The following is an 18,961-nucleotide window of genomic DNA, read 5'->3' on the forward strand; positions in this document are numbered from 1 at the left end:
GGGGGGGAAGACCCCAAACTCCTAAAATCTGCTACTCTAATTAGAAACGATCTAAAACCAGATTTTACAACTATGTACAACTATGTTTGAACAAGAATGTTAGCGAATACCGAGGACACTGAAGAGGTTCCATCTCAGACTACAGGCGGTAGAAAAGAACTGAAGAGGTGGTTGGTCTGCACTGCTCCTTTTGTCCTCAAATCAGTGCACAAGGAGGGGAGGCGTGTAGGTGCAGATCAATGGACACTTCTAGCAGAAATATCCCAGGCTCAGGAGCATAGTGAGCATGCGCACCTTGAGTGGAATACACATAGGGACCATCACTCAAAGAAGAAAAAGCAGACTCCTTGGTTTTATGCTTCATCCAAAAAGTGACATATCCAGAATCTCAGTGTTCCTCTAACACTACGATAGGACACTGATTCACTACTTACTAACATCCATAAAAGAAATAATAGAGTCAAGCATTTTAACCAGTTGATTGTTTAGTTGGAATGGCAACACCTGTAGATACAGATAGCATGAAGATGACGTTAGGGGTGACATATAATTAGGGGCAGGGGGTTTTTTAAAAAAAGAATACAATAGCAATAATTGTGGGGACATCCTAATTTACACTAATACATTTATTTGCATATATCACTCAGCTGCTCATTAATCTCTCCTTGAGTGGATTTCTGTATGTATTTTATTATAAATTATACATGTCATTAGAAGTAAAGTGATTTATGATCAGAGGATGTCAGACTGAGTTACACTGTAATGTCTTTTACTATGCTAATTGCCAGCTTCAAATGTTATTCAATGCACTTCTAGCACCAATTTTTCAGCCTGGTGTAAACTTGCCTCCATTTTTGTGAGAGCAAATAACTGCAAGTGCAATTTCGTAGATGATGCCACTTATATTTCTAAGTGAAGTTTCTAAGTTCCTAAGCACAAACAACTGTGGATGCAACATATCATGTGAAAAAGTGGAGGACAGTGTTTGAAAAGCTGTACCATAATATTTACTCTAGAGAGCTAATATCAGCAGGAAATAAAGAATAAATATGTGAAGAAATAACAATCAATCTGCAGAACTGTTCTTTGAAGTGATTCTTGACAACCATATGATTTGTAGCTGGTACTGAAATAAAGTAAAAACTTGGCCAATTTACCGTGTATCCAGTGTCTGAGCCAAAATGTGCAGGCAGCTCACCATTGTAGTAGCATCACTTCCTGTTATAATAAATAAAGAACATATTATTCTGAACAATATATTTTGCTTTTAACAAATATTTCAGTATGTGCAAACATACAAATTTCATGACTCTTAATTATATATCAAATTCACGTGTGAAGGGAAGGCCTACAATGCCTCCTGCTTAAAAGATCTTTTAGAACTAATGGTTTTATTTCCCACCCCCCTCGCCTTCTCTCCTTATTTTCCCCCTTGAGATTGGGCAGAATGAACAGGGTGCATACTTTATTTCAGAATGTGCCATTTCTGTCCCCTTCTTTTTGTTTTGTGTTTCCCTGTTGCTGTTGTTTTCCTTTTTGTTTAAAACTTCTCGGATGCCAAGAGCAGCCACTGAGAGGCAGGTGCTGAATGGTTAATGAAAAAATAAAATATGGAGGATAGTCCAATTGTTGGAAAAAATATCTCCATAGAAGGCGTCATGTTAAACAAGAGGTGGTATGGGGGCCCTACACATATGCTATATGGCCCCCATCCTACAAACTCTTATGCTGTGTTTAACTTTATGCACCCAAGTAGCACATTCCATGACCACCACTCCCAAGAGGAGGAGTCGGGTGGTGGTGGTCGGGGACTCCCTCCTAAGAGGGACGGGAGTCATCCATCTGCTGACCAGACTGGAAGACTCGAGAAGCATGCTGCTTGCCTGGAGCTAGAATCCAGGATGTGATGGAGTGTTTGCCGAGACTGATCAAGACCTCGGACTGCTACCCCTTCCTACTTTTCCACATGGGCACCAATGATACTGCCAAGAATGACCTTGAGTAGATCACTGTAGACTATGTGGCTCTGGGAAGAAGGATAAAGGAGTTTGAGGTGCAAGTCGTGTTCTCGTCCATCCTCCCTGTTGAAGAAAAAGGCCCAGGTAGGGACTGTCGAATTGTGGAGGTGAATGTGTGGTTACGCAGGTGGTGTCGGAGAGAGGGCTCTGGATTCTTTGACCATGGGATGTTGTTCTGGGAAGAAGGATTGCTAGGAAGAGATGGGATCCACCTAACGAAGAGAGGGAAGAGCATCTTCGCAGGCAGGCTTGCTAACCTAGTGAGGAGGGCTTTAAATTAGGTTTGCCAGGGGATGGTGACCTAAGCCCAGAGGTAAGTGGGGAAGTGGGATACTGGGAGGAAATACAAGGAGGAGGGTACAAGACGGGAAGCCTCCTCATTCATACTGAGAAAGTAGGGCAATCAGCTAGTTATCTTAGGTGCATGTACATGAACGCAAGAAGCCTGGGAAACATGCAGGAAGAACTGGAAGTCCTGGCACAATCAAGGAACTATGATGTGATTGGAATGACAGAAACTTGGTGGGGCAGTTCACATGACTGGAGAACTGTCATTGGATGAGTATAAACTATTCAGGAAGGACAGGTATGGAAGGAAAGTTGGAGGAGTTGCATTGTATGTAAGAGAGCGGTATGATTGCTCAGAGCTCCAGTATGAAACTGGAGAAAAGCCTGTTGAGTGTCTTTGGGTTAAGTTTAGAGGTGAGAGCAACAAGCGTGATGTCGTGGTGGGCGCGTGCTATAGACCACAGGATCAGAAAGATGAGGTAGAAGAGGCTTTCTTCGGACAACTAACTGAAGTTTTCAGATCACAGACCCTGGTTCTAATGGGGGACTTCAATCACCCTGACATCTGCTGGGAGAGCAATACAGCAATGCACAGACAATCCAGGAAGTTTTTGGAGAGTGTTGGGGACAACTTCCTGGTACAAGTGCTGGAGGAACTGACTAGGGCCATGCTTCTCTTGACCTGCTGCTTACAAACAGGGAAGAATTGATAGGGGAAGTAGAAGTGGGTGGCAACCTAGGCAGCAGTGACCATGAAATGGTTGAGTTCAGGATCCTGACAAAAGGAAGAAAGGAGACTAGCAAAATACGGACTCTGGACTTCAGAAAAGCAGACTTTGACTTTCTTAGGGAACTGATGGGCAGGATCCCCTGAGAGGCTAATATGAGGGGGCAAGGAGTCCAGGAGAGCTGGCTGTATTTTAAAGAAGCCTTATTGAGGGCACAGGAACAAACCATCCCAATGTGCAGAAAGAATAGCAAATATGGCAGGTGACCAGCTTGGCTTAACAGTGAAATCTTCAGTGAGCTTAAACTCAAAAAGGAAGCTTACAAGAAGTGGAAATTTGGACAGATGACTAGGGAGGAGTATAAAAATATTGCTAGAGCATGCAGGGGTGTAATCAGGAAGGCCAAGGCACAATTGGAGTTGCAGCTAGCAAGGGATGTGAAGGGTAACAAGAAAGGTTTCTACAGTTATATTAGCAACAAGAAGGTGGTGAGGGAACGTGTGGGACCCTTACTGAATGGGGGAGGCAACATAGTGACAGATGATGTGGAAAAAGCTGAAGTACTGAATGCTCTTTCTGCCTCGGTCTTCACAGACAAGGTCAGCTCCCAGACTGCTGCACTGGGCAACACAGTATGGGGAGGAGGTGAGCAGCCCTCAGTGGTGAAAGAACAGGTTAAGGACTATTTAGAAAACGTGGACATGCACAAGTCCATGGGTCCAAATCTAATGCATCCAAGGGTGGTGAGGGAGTTGGCTGATGTGATTGCAGAGCCATTGGCCATTATCTTTGAAAATATGTGGCGATCTTGGGAGGTCCTGGACAATTGGAAAAAGGTAAATATAGTGCCCATATTTAAAAAAGGGAAGAAAGAGAACCCAGGGAACTACAGACAGGTCAGCCTCACTTCAGTCCCCAGCAAAATCATGAAGCAGGTCCTCAAGGAATCCATTTTGAAGCACTTGGAGGAGAGGAAGGTGATCACGAACAGTCAACATGGATTTACCACGGGCAAGTCATGCCTGACCAACCTGATTGCTTTCTATGATGAGATCACTGGCTCTGTGGATATGGGGAAAGCGGTGGATGTGATATATCTTGATTTTAGCAAAGCTTTTGATACGGTCTCCCACAGTATTCTTGACAGCAAGTTAAAGAAGTATGGATTGGATAAATGGACTATAAGGTGGATAGAAAGCTGGCTAGATTGTTGGGATCAACAGGTAGTGATCAACGGCTTGATGTCTAGCTGGCAGCCAGTATCAAGTGGAGTGCCCCAGGGGTTGGTCCTGGGGCCAGTTTTGTTCAACATCTTTATTAATGATCTGGATGATGAGATTAATTGCACCCTCAGCAAGTTTGCAGATAACACTAAGCTGTGGGAAGAGGTAGATACGCTGGAGGGTAGGGATAGGGTCCAGAATGACCTAGAAAAATTGGAGGATTGGATCAAAAGAAATCTGATGAGGTTCAACAAGGACAAGTGCAGAGTCCTGCACTTAGGAAGGAAGAATCCCATGCACCGCTACAGGATTGGGACCGACTGGGTAAGCAGCAGTTCTGCAGAAAAGGATTAGAAGCTGGATATGAGTCAGCAGTGTGCCCTTGTTGCCAAGAAGGCCAACGGCATATTGGGCTGTATTAGTAGGAGCATTGCCAGGAGATCGAAAGAAGTGATTATTCCCCTCTATTCAGCACTGGTGAGGCCACACCTGGAGTATTGCGTCCAGTTTTGGTCCCCCCACTACAGAAGGGTTGAGGACAAATTGGAGAGAGTCCAGCAGAGGACAACAAAAATGATTAGGGGGATGGGGCACATGACTTACGAGGAGAGGCTGAGGGAACTGGGGCTATTTAGCCTGCAGAAGAGAAGGATTTGATAGCAGCCTTCAACTACCTGAAGGGGGATTCCAAAGAGGATGGAACTAGACTGTTCTCAGAGGTGGCAGATGACAGAACAAGAAGCAGTGGTCTCAGGTTTCAGTGGGGGAGGTTTAGGTTGGATATTAGGCAACACTATTTCACTAGGAGGGTGGTGAAGCACTGGAATGGGTTACCTAGGGAGGTGGTGGAATCTCCATCCTTAGAGGTTTTTAAGGTCCAGCTTGACAAAGCCCTGGCTGGGATGATTTAGTTGGTGTTGGTCCTGCTTTGAGCAGGGGATTGGACTAGATGACCTCCTGAGGTCTCTTCCGACCCAAATATTCTATGATTCTATGATTTAATTCAGTGGAACTACTCACCGGAGTACAGTTAAGTATGTGCATAAATATTTGCAGGTTTGGGGCCTAAATGTATATATTAAACAATTCTGGCCAGGCTGTCAATCCTGCTTTCTTTATGCTGTTTGAAGACATTTTTCTTTGTCTCTTTAATACCTCTAAATTTCTTTTCTATCTATCCTGTAATTATCATATAATTGGGTTTGTTATTTTTATCCATTCTCATTTCAATGCTTTTTGCAATATGAAACAGAAGCACTGTGACACACCAAAATGAGGATAAGGGTTTTCATTAACCATTTTCCACTTTCCATGACACAAGGCACTGTGATAGCTTTTCTTAAAGGATCATGAATCAGTTACAAGATGGCAATTTATAATCTTCAGAACAGAGTAAATATTTTTCAGGATAGCTATCTGGTTTTCTTTGCAACACATATACATGCAGAAATTCTATCAGCGGTAATAGCCCAACAAATTCAGATACTGAAGATACTATAAATTATATCAAATGAAAAGACATTTAGAAAGATAAATTAGACATTTAGGTCACAATTTGGAAATGGGATCTGCTAGCACAGACTCCTCCACCTATGAAGGGACCTACTAAAGTCAATGAGATTCCACACAGGAACAGGTGTTCATTCTACTGTATTGCATTGCAGGAGTAAGACCTTATTAAGCATTTTTTTGCAGCAGAAAAAGAGGAAATTTTGCTTTGTGTGAATACAATTATAACTGGGTCTAAATCCACTTTGAGTCTTGGGCCAATTTCAATACATGGGTCTGAACTTTGTAGCTAGTGATGAGCCTAAGCCACAATTTCCTTTTACTGATATGGAATCATACTCATTATTACATATATTTAGAGACGTGTCTGTATTAATCACTTTACTCCACACTCCCTGTCCTTTCATTAAGTCTGGTCTCCTCAATTCTATGATAACGCAAATAATTAATAATATATTTAAATTGTGAGTGGCATGGAACTGGGATCTTATATGCAAAGAACTCTAAACTAGAGCTGTTTGGAAGTTTTCGCCTATTCAAGGAACTGAATAATTTCACTGAATCTATTAGAGATTGGACAAAACTTTTGTCAAAAAACAGGCATTGGAAACCTGCTGGTGGTCCAGAGGCCACATCTCTGCAGCAGACTGACCTGGAGCTCCATCTGGAGCCTGGGCTCACAGGGCTGCTAGGTTTCCCTGCTCTGCCGCAGCAGCCCTGGAAGCCATGGCTGGAGCTGGGGCTCTCATGTCTGGTAGACATCTGCAGCAGAGAGCCTGGCAGACCGCAGTCTCAGATGGAGTCAAGGCTCTCAGGGCAGCTAGGCTCCCTACTTCACAGTAGCTTTGTCTGGAGCCTGGACTCCAGGCAGAAGTTTAGTGAAACTGACATTCTTGTGTTTCACTGCTGCAGTTCAATGCATAGCAGTCATGAAACTGACAAGAATGTCAATTTCACATTTCCTTCTGAGAACACCATGTTTCCAAAACAAAAATTTTGAGAGGTGATAGTGGATGTAGTGGTCTTTGATTCAGAAGAAATGTTGGTAAAATTTGCTTTTGCTCAAAATTGGAAGGAAATACCTAAATAAAACACTCCACCCCCCCACCCTGGAGTTTTGGCCAGCTATACACATCTGCGTGTTTCATAAATATTAACATTAATAACAACAATATTGAGGGTTTATATATCAATTTAAGCATCAGAATACGTGATTTTATTTTTGAATCTTATCATCTAAATTTCTTTACCTAATTTCTTAGAAGACCATATGAAAAAAGTGGGTTTATTTCACATTCACATAACTCTACAACAAATTATTCTTAATTTATCAAATTCAGCTGACACTAAATATAGTAATTATTAGCATAAAGTAATTTTTTGTGAAAGTTATGAGCAAATGAAAAAGGCAGAGATTCAAATGGAATCTCGATATTAACTCTCACTTCACCTGAGCCTACTGACACCTGTTACACTACTATACTTTATATATTCTATCGAAGTCTATCTACAGTTACACATTTGTTGCTCCCATTGACTATACTGGGATTGGAGCATGTGCACCAGAAAGCAGAAATGTATCCAGAGAATATGAAAAGTTTGAGTTGTTACAGAAATAATGAAGTTAACAGCCATACACCACTTATTTCCCACCACAAATCATTTTTGCTCATCGGTTATAAGCCTTAGATATATTATAAGAAGCACAAAATGTTATAAATATAACTTCATCAATATCCTTTAATAACTTACCGAAAAGTGAAATCCTATGTCTAACAAGAGCAGCAAGTTTGCAGAATAGGCTAAAGCAGAAAAGAATGCAAAATAGTAGAAGAAGACACAGAGATTAATGTTTTGTTTAGAACAGGAGGTAAAGCAATAATGAGAGAATAGCGAGACTACAAGATGTGAAAGAAAGGTACACAGTAGTTCCCTGAAGGTATATTTTCAATCACATAATGAGAATAAACAACCAGATACTTTCATCTGGCAATATCATCTTCCAGAATAACTTTTAGTCTAAAAAGCACCTCAAAGATTAAATGTGTTTCCTTTAATTACAATAGTTAGCAGCAACTGTATTTTATATGGCTGAATCTCTCTCTAAGGGTTGTAATTTTTCCCTCATGGTGAATAACATATAACAATAACTATAACATTGCATTGTTTTATTTGACATACGAGAACGATAAACGCATGTTACCAAACTTAAGATAATTTAAAATGTTTTCAGAAGATACTGTTTATAAACAGTTTATCTTTTTGTGTTTGTAACAGTCACAATAGGTAAAATTAATGCTGAAATATTAACAGAAAAAAAGAGTGGTTCTAGCAAACACTGTCTTACAAGTTTAGTTTCAATCCATAGTAAAGTAATGTAATAAATGAGAGAAAATTCACCTAACATCTAAAGCAGTGTTTTTCAAAGTTCGGGTCGCGACCCAGTACTGGGTTGCGGCATGTAAGGCACTGGGTCACTCTGGTCAGCACTGCTGGCTGGGACATTAAAAGTCCCATCAACAGTGTTGCCCAGGTAAGGCAGCCTAGTGTCTACCTGTTCTGATACCGCGCTGCGCCCTGGAAGCAGCTAGTAGCAGATCCGGCTTCTAGGCAGGGAGGCCACGGGGCTCCGCGCACTGTCCCTGCCCCGAGCACCGGCTCCGCACTCCCATTGGCCGGGAAACAGCCATTGGGAGCTAGGGGGGCGGTGCCTGTGGGTGAGAGCCACGTGGAGCTGGTTGCGCGCCTCCGCCTAGGAGCCTGACCTGCTGCTGGCTGCTTCCAGGGAGCTGCTGACTGGGAGCTGCCAGAGGTAAATCCGTGCCCCAATCTTCTGCCCCAGCCCTGAGCCCCCCGAAACCTGGAACCCCTTCCTGCACCCCAAATCCCTCATCCTCAGCCCCACTCCAGAGGCTTCCCCCCAGCCCAGAGCCCTGACCCCCTCCTACACCCCTGCCCCAGCCCTGAGCCCCCCCAAACCCAGAGTTCCTCCTGCACACCAAACCCATCATCCCCAGCCCCACTCCAGAGCCTGCACCTCCAGCCCAGAGCCCTGACCCCCTCCCGCACCCCAACCCCCTGCCCCAGCCCAGAGCCCCTCCCACATCGCAAACCCCTCATCCCCAGCTCCGTTGGGTCATGGGCATCAACAATTTTCTTCAACTGGGCCCCCAGAAAAAAGTTTGAAAACCACTGATCTAAAGGGTAATGGAAACCATAAGCAATAACTAGCATAGGTTTCTAAAGAATAAATTTTGCCAGGCCAACTTATTTTCTATTTGTAATAGATTTAAAAATTGGAGATAGCTATAAGAAATGTAATAAATCTATCTAAGGTACTTTTATTGCTCTCCCATTGCTATATATTTAAGCATCTCGTTATCTTTAACATATTTATTCTCACAATACCCCGGTAAGGTAGGAAAGTTGTATTATTCCCATTTTACAGATGGGGAATGGAGGCATACAAAAGTGCCCAAGCAGGTTAGACAGCTAACTCCCATTGAATTCACTTAGGTGAATTTGTGAATCCTGCTATGCATCTTTAGGCACCTAAATACATAGTTGCCTAAACACCTTTGTAAATCTGGCCCTAGGTGTCTCATCCAGGGTCACACAGGAAGTCTGTGGCAGAGCAGGGAATTTAATTCCTGAGTTCTAATCTAGTTCCCTAACTACTGGACCATCCTAGAATGTATTCTTATGTAATATATTTAGAGCTCAGTAAAGCATTTTATATTGTGTCTTGTGAAATTGTATTTGAAAAATTAATTCAAACGGATAAGAACACTGTTGTGTGGCCTGAAAACTGGCTAGAAGACCATAAACAAATTTAATGATAAATGATAAATTAGAGGATTAGAGGTAAAGATAAATCAGTGGACAAGTTGGAGAAATGAGATTAGTGGATTCAATGTTTAGGTCTAATCTTATTAAATATCTGAATTAATCATCTGGAAGAGAGAGTATACAGCACATTAATGAAATTTATAGCTGACGCTAAACTGGGAACAGTTGTGAACACTAGGCAGGAAAGTGGAATAAAACAAATGAATATAGAGAAAGATTGGAAACTTAGGTAAAAAACAGGAAAATGAAATACAGCTTGGCAAAAGACAATCTAATACATCCAGAGAAACATAATCTGAAATACGTACTCAATGACAGGAAAAAACCTGGGACACAGTAATGTGGACAGAGATTCAAGGCTCACAGTGGAGAGTGAATTAAACATTAATTTGCAATGTCAGCTGGTTGCAAACAAGTCTGATGTAGTTTTGTGCTGAGTATGTAGGGACAACATATTAAGAAACAGGGAGATAACTATTCCTCTTTTTTAAGTTTCTCATGTAATTACACTTACAATAGCTTGTTCAACTTTGAGCACCATTTTGCCAGAAAGATATTGATAAACTAGAGGGAGTTCAGAAAAGAACAACAAATATGCTCAATGAGGGGAAGGACTGACTCATTTTGAAATTAAGAAAAGGAAAATGTAACTGAGCACGAGGGAAAACTTCCTCACAATTAGATCTATAATCCTGCAGAATAGTCTCAGAAGAGAAATGGTGAAAAGTGCATCACCTAGGACTTTCAAAATTGGACTGGACAATGCACAAAAATGCAAACTCTTGAACCATGGCCCAGTGCTGGGGCTTTGGCAGTGTCTTGGTGAGGCCCAAAATTCTAGTTTTTAATTTTTAGCTCTTGAAAATAAACAAATGAAACTTTATATGGGATTTTCCTTTACACTCCCTTTGTTCTTGTTCCAGCTCCAACTACAATCACACACGCATCTAACAGAGCTACGTGGGTCAAACAGGTTTCTCTGTAGTGACTCCTCTCAGCTACAATGACATCAGCAGGAGGGCAGCGAGATGATGTCTCCTCTCAATGGCACCCAGCAAATGTAGAACCACTGGGGAGGAGAGAGCAGGAAGGAAGGGGAGGTGGCAGCACATGGCTGCTTCAGAGTCTTGTTGGCAGGGAGGTGGGACAGGGACAGAATATGGAACAAGGGCTCAAAGGGGAATAGGCCAGATGAATAGGAAGGAGAAACAGAGGACTTAAGGGGGTATAATGGGAAGGAGGGGTAGAATAGGGGAGGATGCTCCAGGACTCTCTCCAAACAGTTCCCAATGCTCCAGACTTCTACTACCTCCCAATAACATCCTACTAGGATGCCCCAGTTCTCTCCCTCAGTCCCGAATGACACTCCAGGCTGCCCCAAAGCTCATCAATCCATTGAAACGTGTCATGGTAAGTCTATTATAATGATAGGCACAGCTGGGAGCTGTCTCTGTGTTTAGGTTGTCTAACACTTCCCATTATAAAAAGATTCTTGTGACCTTTTTCTGAAAAATTATTAAACAGCTTCCTCATTCCCTGAGCACTGGCCATCCTGTGTACCTGCAACCTAAATTTTGGCAGTCTAGCTTATCAATGAAACTTAAATAATGTTCTTTTAGTGTAGGTTTTATGTCACGTAAAAGCTAATATTTTTATATTTCATTCATGGCTGATAAAAATATGAATATCATCTGTAGCTTCAGTGAAAATGGGGCTGTGAGTTCAATTGATGTGATAAAATTGGGGCATACTAGTAAAATGTTTGAGAATTACTGCTATAACAGTCTTGCACCTGGCAGAGAGACGGACTAGATGATCTTGTTGGACTTTCTATTGCTAAATTCCGATTCATGTAATGTCTGGCTGAAGAAATGTTCATATTAAACAATTTCACTTTAAATTTCTTCTTATATTCTGCTTCTGCCTCACTCTGGCTACGACAGCTGCTATCCCCCATGCTGCAGCCTCTTTCACAAAAGTATTCCACATTGCAAGGCTTGGCTGTATCCTTTCCATGTGTGATATTTTAATCTATATTTTACTTTTGCAACTGAAGCCCCATGCAAAGCGAAACAAAGAGTTACTTTCTTGCCATGGCTTTAAATCTAGGTATTATGGTACCTCAGGATTTGGATACAAACAATAGAAATATTTAATATCCATATGTAGAGCCTTCAGGCCCAAATCATCAGAGGGATACTGTTAAGTGAACAGGTTGATGTTTAGTGTTTTATAGAATTTTCACATATCACTTTCATCCTCATTTGCAATTTCTCTATTAAGAATAGAAATTATGAGATCAATTTGAAAACATTTTCACTGATATTTTCCAATTTTTGCTAATCATGGAGGTTTCACTGTTGGTTCTATTCTTAAGGCTGAGTTTTGTGCTTAAAGCAGGAATTCAACTACTTTGGTACATATGACAAATTCAGCTCCTCTCCAAAATTACAGTATTCACTCTGAACACAGAATGAATTTTCTGAGAAATGACAAGTGAATTGGTTAATTAGTTTATGAGTTAAAATAAATGGATCCTTTCAGAAATGAAGCACCCATTGTCTGACAGTTTCTTTATCTCGAATAATCTTAACAATGGAATAAGAGACACTTGAAACTGCTCTTATAATTAAACTCACCAAAAAACTTGTGAGCAAGCTACCTTTGAAGACTTTTTTAGTATTAAAGGTAACTTTTTCACATTATTCTTCACAATTAAAAGTTTCTCCTTCAGCAGGGACTAACAAATTATTTCAGAGAACTCCACGTAGAACTGTGCTCTTTCAAAGCTGCCATCTGTCACTGTTCTCAATGGGACTGTGATCATAGCTTGACCACAGTTAGGTAGCCATTTTGAGAAGAGTGTCTATTTCCCATTTTTCTTAATGGGCACATTGTATCTGAGCAATTTACCTGCTCCACAGCTGGAGCCCTTTGCAAGGGTCTGTGCTGCCTTTCACTTCTACAAATCCTACAGTGACTCTAGCCCCTAGCTTTAGTGTTTTGAAAGGTATTTCAACCACATTTGGTTCCAATTACACTGATTTGCAATAGATGAAATTCATCTCAGCCCCATACTCAGGCTTGGAGTTGCTGTTGGAAGAGGGGCAGGAAGTTAGACCACGGAAGGGTGGCTTCCAGACACCCTGTGTGAGGCGGAAAGCGTCTCCAAACCAACCCACTAGATATGTGCATAGGAGACATAAGATCTATATGTGCATTCTGTGGCTTCAATGTTTCCCTCAATTGGATGGAGTCAGTAGGTGACTGGGGCTGACGGAACTGGGCTTGTTTAGTCTGCAGAACAGAAGAGTGAGGGGGGGATTTGATAGCAGCCTTCAACTACCTGAAGGGGGTTCCAAAGAGGATGGAGCTAGGCTGTTCTCAGTTGTGGCAGATGACAGAAGGAGGAGCACTGGTCTCAAATTGCAGTGGGGGAGGTCTAGATTGGATATGAGGAAACACTATTTCACTAGGAGGGTGGTGAAGCACTGGAATGGGTTACCTAGGGAGGTGGTGGAATCTCCATTCTTAGAGGTTTTTAAGGCCCAGCTTGACAAAGCCCTGGCTGGGATGATTTAGTTGGTGTTGGTCCTGCTCTGAGCAGGGGGTTGGACTAGATGACCTCCTAAGGTCTCTTCCAACCCTAATCTTCTATGACTCTATGATTCTCTGGGGAGGAAGCAGTGTGCTGAAGACCTGAACTCTGCCCTAGTTTGAGATGGATGGATTTTCCTACTCATACTAGAGCCAACTTTCTTGAGTTCATGTGGATGAAGTAAGTTTCAGCCAGTATCAATATCTTCTAGCTTCTTACTATGTACTTAGCATTATTGCTACTGTTTAAGTCGTGTTTCTGATAGATAGGAATAAAGCCATGTTACTTTATTTTTAAAAAATATTGTGGGATTCATTTTGAAAGGTCCAAAATACATAATTAAATGTCATCTATACATAGGAAAATTTTACACAAGACCTTTACCATTTTGTATCATCTTAAGTTTTTTATCTCCTTTCTGATGTTGGCATCCAGAGGATCTTTTGAAAGGGCAAACGGAAGAGCAGGGGAAAGAGCACAAACCTTTTTCACTACTAAGGATATTCAATCATAGCCATTAGCTGTAACTGAGGTTTTGGACTGTTTCCTAGATTTTAGATTTGTCCTCTTCACTTCCCAAAACAGACACATTTTAAACTTTTTTTAAAATTTACAATCGTAGGGTAGGTCTTCACTAGCAACGTTAAAGCGATGACACTGTAAAAAAACCACCCCCGTGAGGGAAGTAGCTTTTCACACCCCTGAGCAAGAAAGTTTCAGCGCTGTAAAGTGGCAGTGTAGACAAGGCTTTAGAGCCTGAAGTTCCCTTTTCAGTAACCAAACTGATACAGTAAAAGCAGCAGCAGTGTAAACTTCTTATTTGCCTCCGCCCTTTTCCAGAGGGTAGAACTCAAAGAGTGAGAGGAGAGTCAGTATACATGACTATTCTGAGAGGTGCGGAGGCCCTTAATTCCGACTGCCTTCAGTGGAATCAGGAGGCACTTAGCACTTTGCCTTTCTGCTGACATTTAACAGTGGTACCTGGAACCATTTAGTAGTGGTGGTTTTCATGCTATTATTTCCTGTTTATGAAAGAATGGAATAGGCATACGACCATTTAACAGTCATCCCATGGCACTGATTTTTGGGTCACCACCAAACTTGTCAAAACGCTTGATAATTTTGTAACACTGTTATTGTAAATACATATAATCTCTACCTGATTAATGTTTCACATTTTAAAAATGATTAAAAGCAAATTAAGTTAAGTAAATGATTAAAATTAAAAGAAAAGAAATAAAGATGAGGAATGTTATTTATTTACTTCCACTCTAGTAAAGGAAGAATCAGCGATTTATGATCTGTTTGAGGAACCTAACTTTTTGCACTGTTATTTTGCATTTTTTTTTTAATTAAATTTTTATAATCTGGATACAATCCCACAGAGTTTACCTCAGTCTATTACAAGGGTCGGCAACCTTTCAGAAGTGGTGTGCCGAGTCTTCATTTATTCAATCTAATTTAAGGTTTCACGTGCCAGTAATACATTTTAACGTTTTTAGAAGGTCTCTTTCTATAAGTCTATAATATATAACTAAACTATTGTTGTATGTAAAGTAAATAAGGTTTTTAAAATGTTTAAGAAGCTTCATTTAAAATTAAATTAAAATGCAGAGCCCTCTGGACTAGTGGCCAGGACCCGGGCAGTGTGAGTGCCACTGAAAATCAGCTTGCGTGCCACTTTTGGCACGTGTGCCATAGGTTGCCTTCCCCTGGTCTATTACTTACCTTGCCAACATTTCTTTTTCCTTATTGGAAGCATATCCACTGCTACTGAGTGACTTAATTGGAGAAGACAGGAAGTACAGCAAGTGATTGGTAAAGTACTGGTCAACTAATGGTAGGAGAACCTAGGGAATACAGACACAAAATATACTTTTATCATCTACATACATTGTTACCAGACAGCATTCCAGTAAGCACAGTCCTTCACACAGACTTTTCATCTTAGGCTTTATATTACAATTGTATTTTCTAGTTTTAGTCATTAAGATTATAAATGAAAATCTCACATATGACAATTTTACACAAAAGTTAAGCCAAGCAACAAATAGCCTACTCTGAGATGTCAGAGGTGTCTTAATGTAAATATATGGGAACCTCTGAAAATAGGGACAGCAGAATATTAACGATACAAGAGATATTGGGATATTATCTCATCAGTTATCTGCTGAGCAAAACCATTAGAATTGCAGGATTGGATCCATCTACTTTACTATGCAGCTCCCAACAATAGCCAGCATCAGTGAGGAAAGTGTACTCTCCATCCCTTTCTGTAATATACTTTACTGTCCAATACGTGTTTGCAATGTTGGCTGTAGCCATTTGGTCCCAGGATATCAGGTCTGCTCAAACCTGAAGAAGAGCTCTGTGTAGCTTGAAAGCTTATCTCTTACACCGATGGAAGTTGGTCCAATAAAAGATATTACCTCACCCATCTTATCTGTCCAGTACTTGTCAAGGGCCATGGATCTCCAAGGCAGGTCCATGGGGTTGCAGAGTGAAAGCGTTGTCCTGCACCCCCATGCTACAAGGTCAGATAAGGGAACTGCAGCTAGTACCCCACAACTAGAGCCACACCCACTAATTCAGTAGGATCAGATGACAAGCAGCAGACTGCTGATTGGACACCACTTAATATAAAGCTTCCTGTTCTTGCCCCACCCTTTGTCTGAGCACCACGTCTTTTAGTCATATTGCTGCCCAGACCCTGAGACCAAACTCCTGCTACCCAAGTCAGTCTTCCGATCTGCCTGTACCCCATCCTGCTAAGCCTGTTCCTGAATCTGCCCAATATCGACACTGACCAGCCTGCCCCTGCGCTCTGCCTGTTCACTGATTGCCATTCTCCCATGGACTGATTTCCCAGCAGCTGAACTTGCCTGCACCCTGGATTATGAAACCTTCGAATAACTAGACCATGCATATTGACAATACCTACCAACTATCTGGCTTCATATATGGTCTGGAGCCCCATGGCCCTGCTTGCTCATAACAAACATGAAAATATTATCCCAGAGCAAGACATTTCTTCCTTATCCTAAATGGCGACAAGTTTATGTCTCAGAGCATGAGGACTGATAGCCCTTGTAACTGCAAATTCAAGTGGATATGCCATTTTTACGTATATAAATATTGAATCCTGTTATAAAAAGCATACTAAGCTATTTGCTTGAATAATATCCTGAGGCAGCAAGTTCCAGAAATTACTTATATGTTCCACAAAAGAATATTACATTTTATCTGTTATAAATATATTGTCTTTTAATTTCATACTATGTCCCTTATCACTTAGCAAAATAATTTCCAGAAATAGTGTCTTAAAGCAATACCTCTGGAAATGTCACTTGCACTCTCTGACTCATTACCCACCTATATATACGGGAAACAGATATTCCATTACATGTATAGTTCTGTAACATTAACACATCAAAAAAGAATCCACAGAGCTGGAACATTGGAGATTCTGTGCTACTGCATTGCCACTGGAAGCTTAGGTGAGGCTCCTACAGGAGGACCATGTGAGGGTGGCTTGGAAGGAAGTACTGCACAGCAGGACCTCATAGCCCACTCACAGGCACCAACTTTTCAAACTGCCAGGGGGTGCTCGACCCCCGGCTCTACTCCAGGCCTCATCCCCACTCCACCCCTTCCCCCAAGGCCCCACACCTGCCCCGCCCCCCCATTCCCTCCCGCCCAGTTCTGCCCCCTCCCGGAGTGTGCCACGTCCCCGCTCCTCCCCCCTGCCTCCCAGCCTCCCTGCACGCCCAGAAACAGTAGTTAGCGGGGGGAGGCGCCAGGAGGTGCTGATCTGTGGGGTCTGCTGGTGGGCAGGAGGTGTGGGAAGAGCTGGTGGGGAGGCTGCTGATAGGTGCTCTGCACCCACCATTTTTTCCCCCTGGGTGCTCTAGCCCTGGAGCACCCACGGAGTCAGCGCCTATGAGCCCACTGATTGGCTGGCTCCAGTATTTAAATCAGGAAGCCATGAAGGGGAGCTGTCTGAACAACAACACAGACTGCCTGTCTGTCTCTGCTTCAGACACTGCTTGCAATTGACCCTAGACTCTGGCTTCCAACCCTTGTTTGTTCTTTGCTCTTCAACTGCTGTCTGGTACCTAATCCTGCCTGCATACCGATGCCTGACTTGATTTGCCCTCTGGATTGTCTTGGACTCTGCCTCCCTGTACCTGACTCAGACTGACTCCTGCTCTGACCATTAGGTCTAACCGTCCTTGTCCCGATTGTTACACACACTGCATTCTGTATAATAGCAGGAGTTTCAGCACATTCCTTGAAATATTAAGTCACTCACTTTGGCAAAGAATTTAATTTCTTGGTCATGTGGCGACTTCTCTGTTTTTCCACTGGTGACAATGGCTTCTGCAAGGATACAATCAACACAAATGTCAGTAAGATTGAGCAAAAATCTAATTGTAAATAACTCTGCAGTCCTTTGAAATAGCCTTACAAACTTAATTTTGAAGCAGTACAAGTAAAGCAGTATAGACACTCTAGCTGGCAGGTTCAGCAGATGCAACAAGTATTTTTTTAGAATAAATAATAATCAGAATCTTATGGTATATTTTCTCAAAAGCAACAGAAGTTGTCATATGTGCAACTCAGCATAATGGGTTTATTTTATCATTGTAAAGTTTAAATATTAACTACTTTTATGATGTTCAAAATAAAAACACTTGAGAAACTTACCCAAATGTGCAATGAACTCTTGAGCAGAGTCAACATATTTTAGAATCTTCTTCAAAAACTTAAATGCAAACCTCTTTTCCATTGATGATGCATCCAAATCCATATCTTTCAGACATCTAGTTCAGAAAGGATATTACAAAAATGTTACAAATTATCAGATTACTATGAAGCTTTCCATGACCTTTTTATTTTATTACTTAATCAAGGTAAATTTTCATGAATTAAAATCCAGCTTTCATAGCAACACTCTTTCCAAATAGCTATTTCTATGGCAGTAACTGTTTAAAATAAGCCTAAATTTCTCAGAGGGATTTTATCCTTTTCCATGAAAAGAGTTTAAAGATCATGCACTTCAGTATCATGACTTCAGAGAGCTATGATCACATTATACAAATGAAAGTGTCTTCATTCTGAGCCTGATACAGCAAGATGCTGGCTACTCAATTTCCACTGATTTCAGTGCATGGTGAAAATGCTGAATATTGCATAGGAAGCAGACAGATCCAGATCCACAAAAGAACATAGGCACCTAACTCCCACTTTAAGCACCTAAGTCTGGAATTTAGGTAGCACTGAGATCCTCAAAAACCCTGCTCAACTCTGAAGATGCATCTAGTGCCTAAATTTGCACCATAAGTTCCTGCTTCTGGCATGTGCACAATACATCATTCTAGACACCCAGGTGCCTATGCCCCAGTGGGACCCTCAAACCAGGGGAAGATAGGTGTTCCCCCATCTTTCTCACCTGTGGGGCCTAAGCTGGTAGGTTTCTTCAGAGCAGGCCTAACTCTACACAAAATGGCTGGAGACAAGAACCCCTCCTTGCAACCTTTTGCCCATTGGATAGGATAGCACTAGGCTATGGGATATTCTTTGCAGGTCTCTCACAATCTCGCCTGTTGAAAATATTTTCTGTGTATTAAAAATTAAACATACATGGGTCTAGAGAGTGAAAAAAGCTCTGTAGCCCAGTGATTAGGCCACTCAGCTGAGTCAGGGCCGGCTCTGGCTTTTTCGCCGCCCCAGGCGAAAAAGCCTCCG

General features: G+C 41.7%; 1 protein-coding gene across 1 annotated transcript in view; it reads right to left on the bottom strand.

The window, feature by feature from the left end:
* Positions 1–18,961, bottom strand: part of RYR3 (ryanodine receptor 3) — a 575,267-nt gene that overhangs the window by 158,232 nt on the left and 398,074 nt on the right. The window contains exons 58-62 of the mRNA XM_024202042.3: positions 17,921–18,036; positions 17,526–17,593; positions 14,942–15,063; positions 7,519–7,568; positions 1,158–1,218 (exon numbers count right to left, since the gene is read on the bottom strand). Of these exons, the coding sequence (XP_024057810.2) occupies positions 1,158–1,218; positions 7,519–7,568; positions 14,942–15,063; positions 17,526–17,593; positions 17,921–18,036 (417 nt within the window). The remainder of the gene's footprint in view (positions 1–1,157; positions 1,219–7,518; positions 7,569–14,941; positions 15,064–17,525; positions 17,594–17,920; positions 18,037–18,961) is intronic.

This window comes from Terrapene carolina, unplaced genomic scaffold, assembly GCF_002925995.2.
Source record: "Terrapene carolina triunguis isolate 2854851 unplaced genomic scaffold, T_m_triunguis-2.0 Scaffold96, whole genome shotgun sequence".
Lineage (NCBI taxonomy): Eukaryota > Metazoa > Chordata > Testudines > Emydidae > Terrapene > Terrapene triunguis.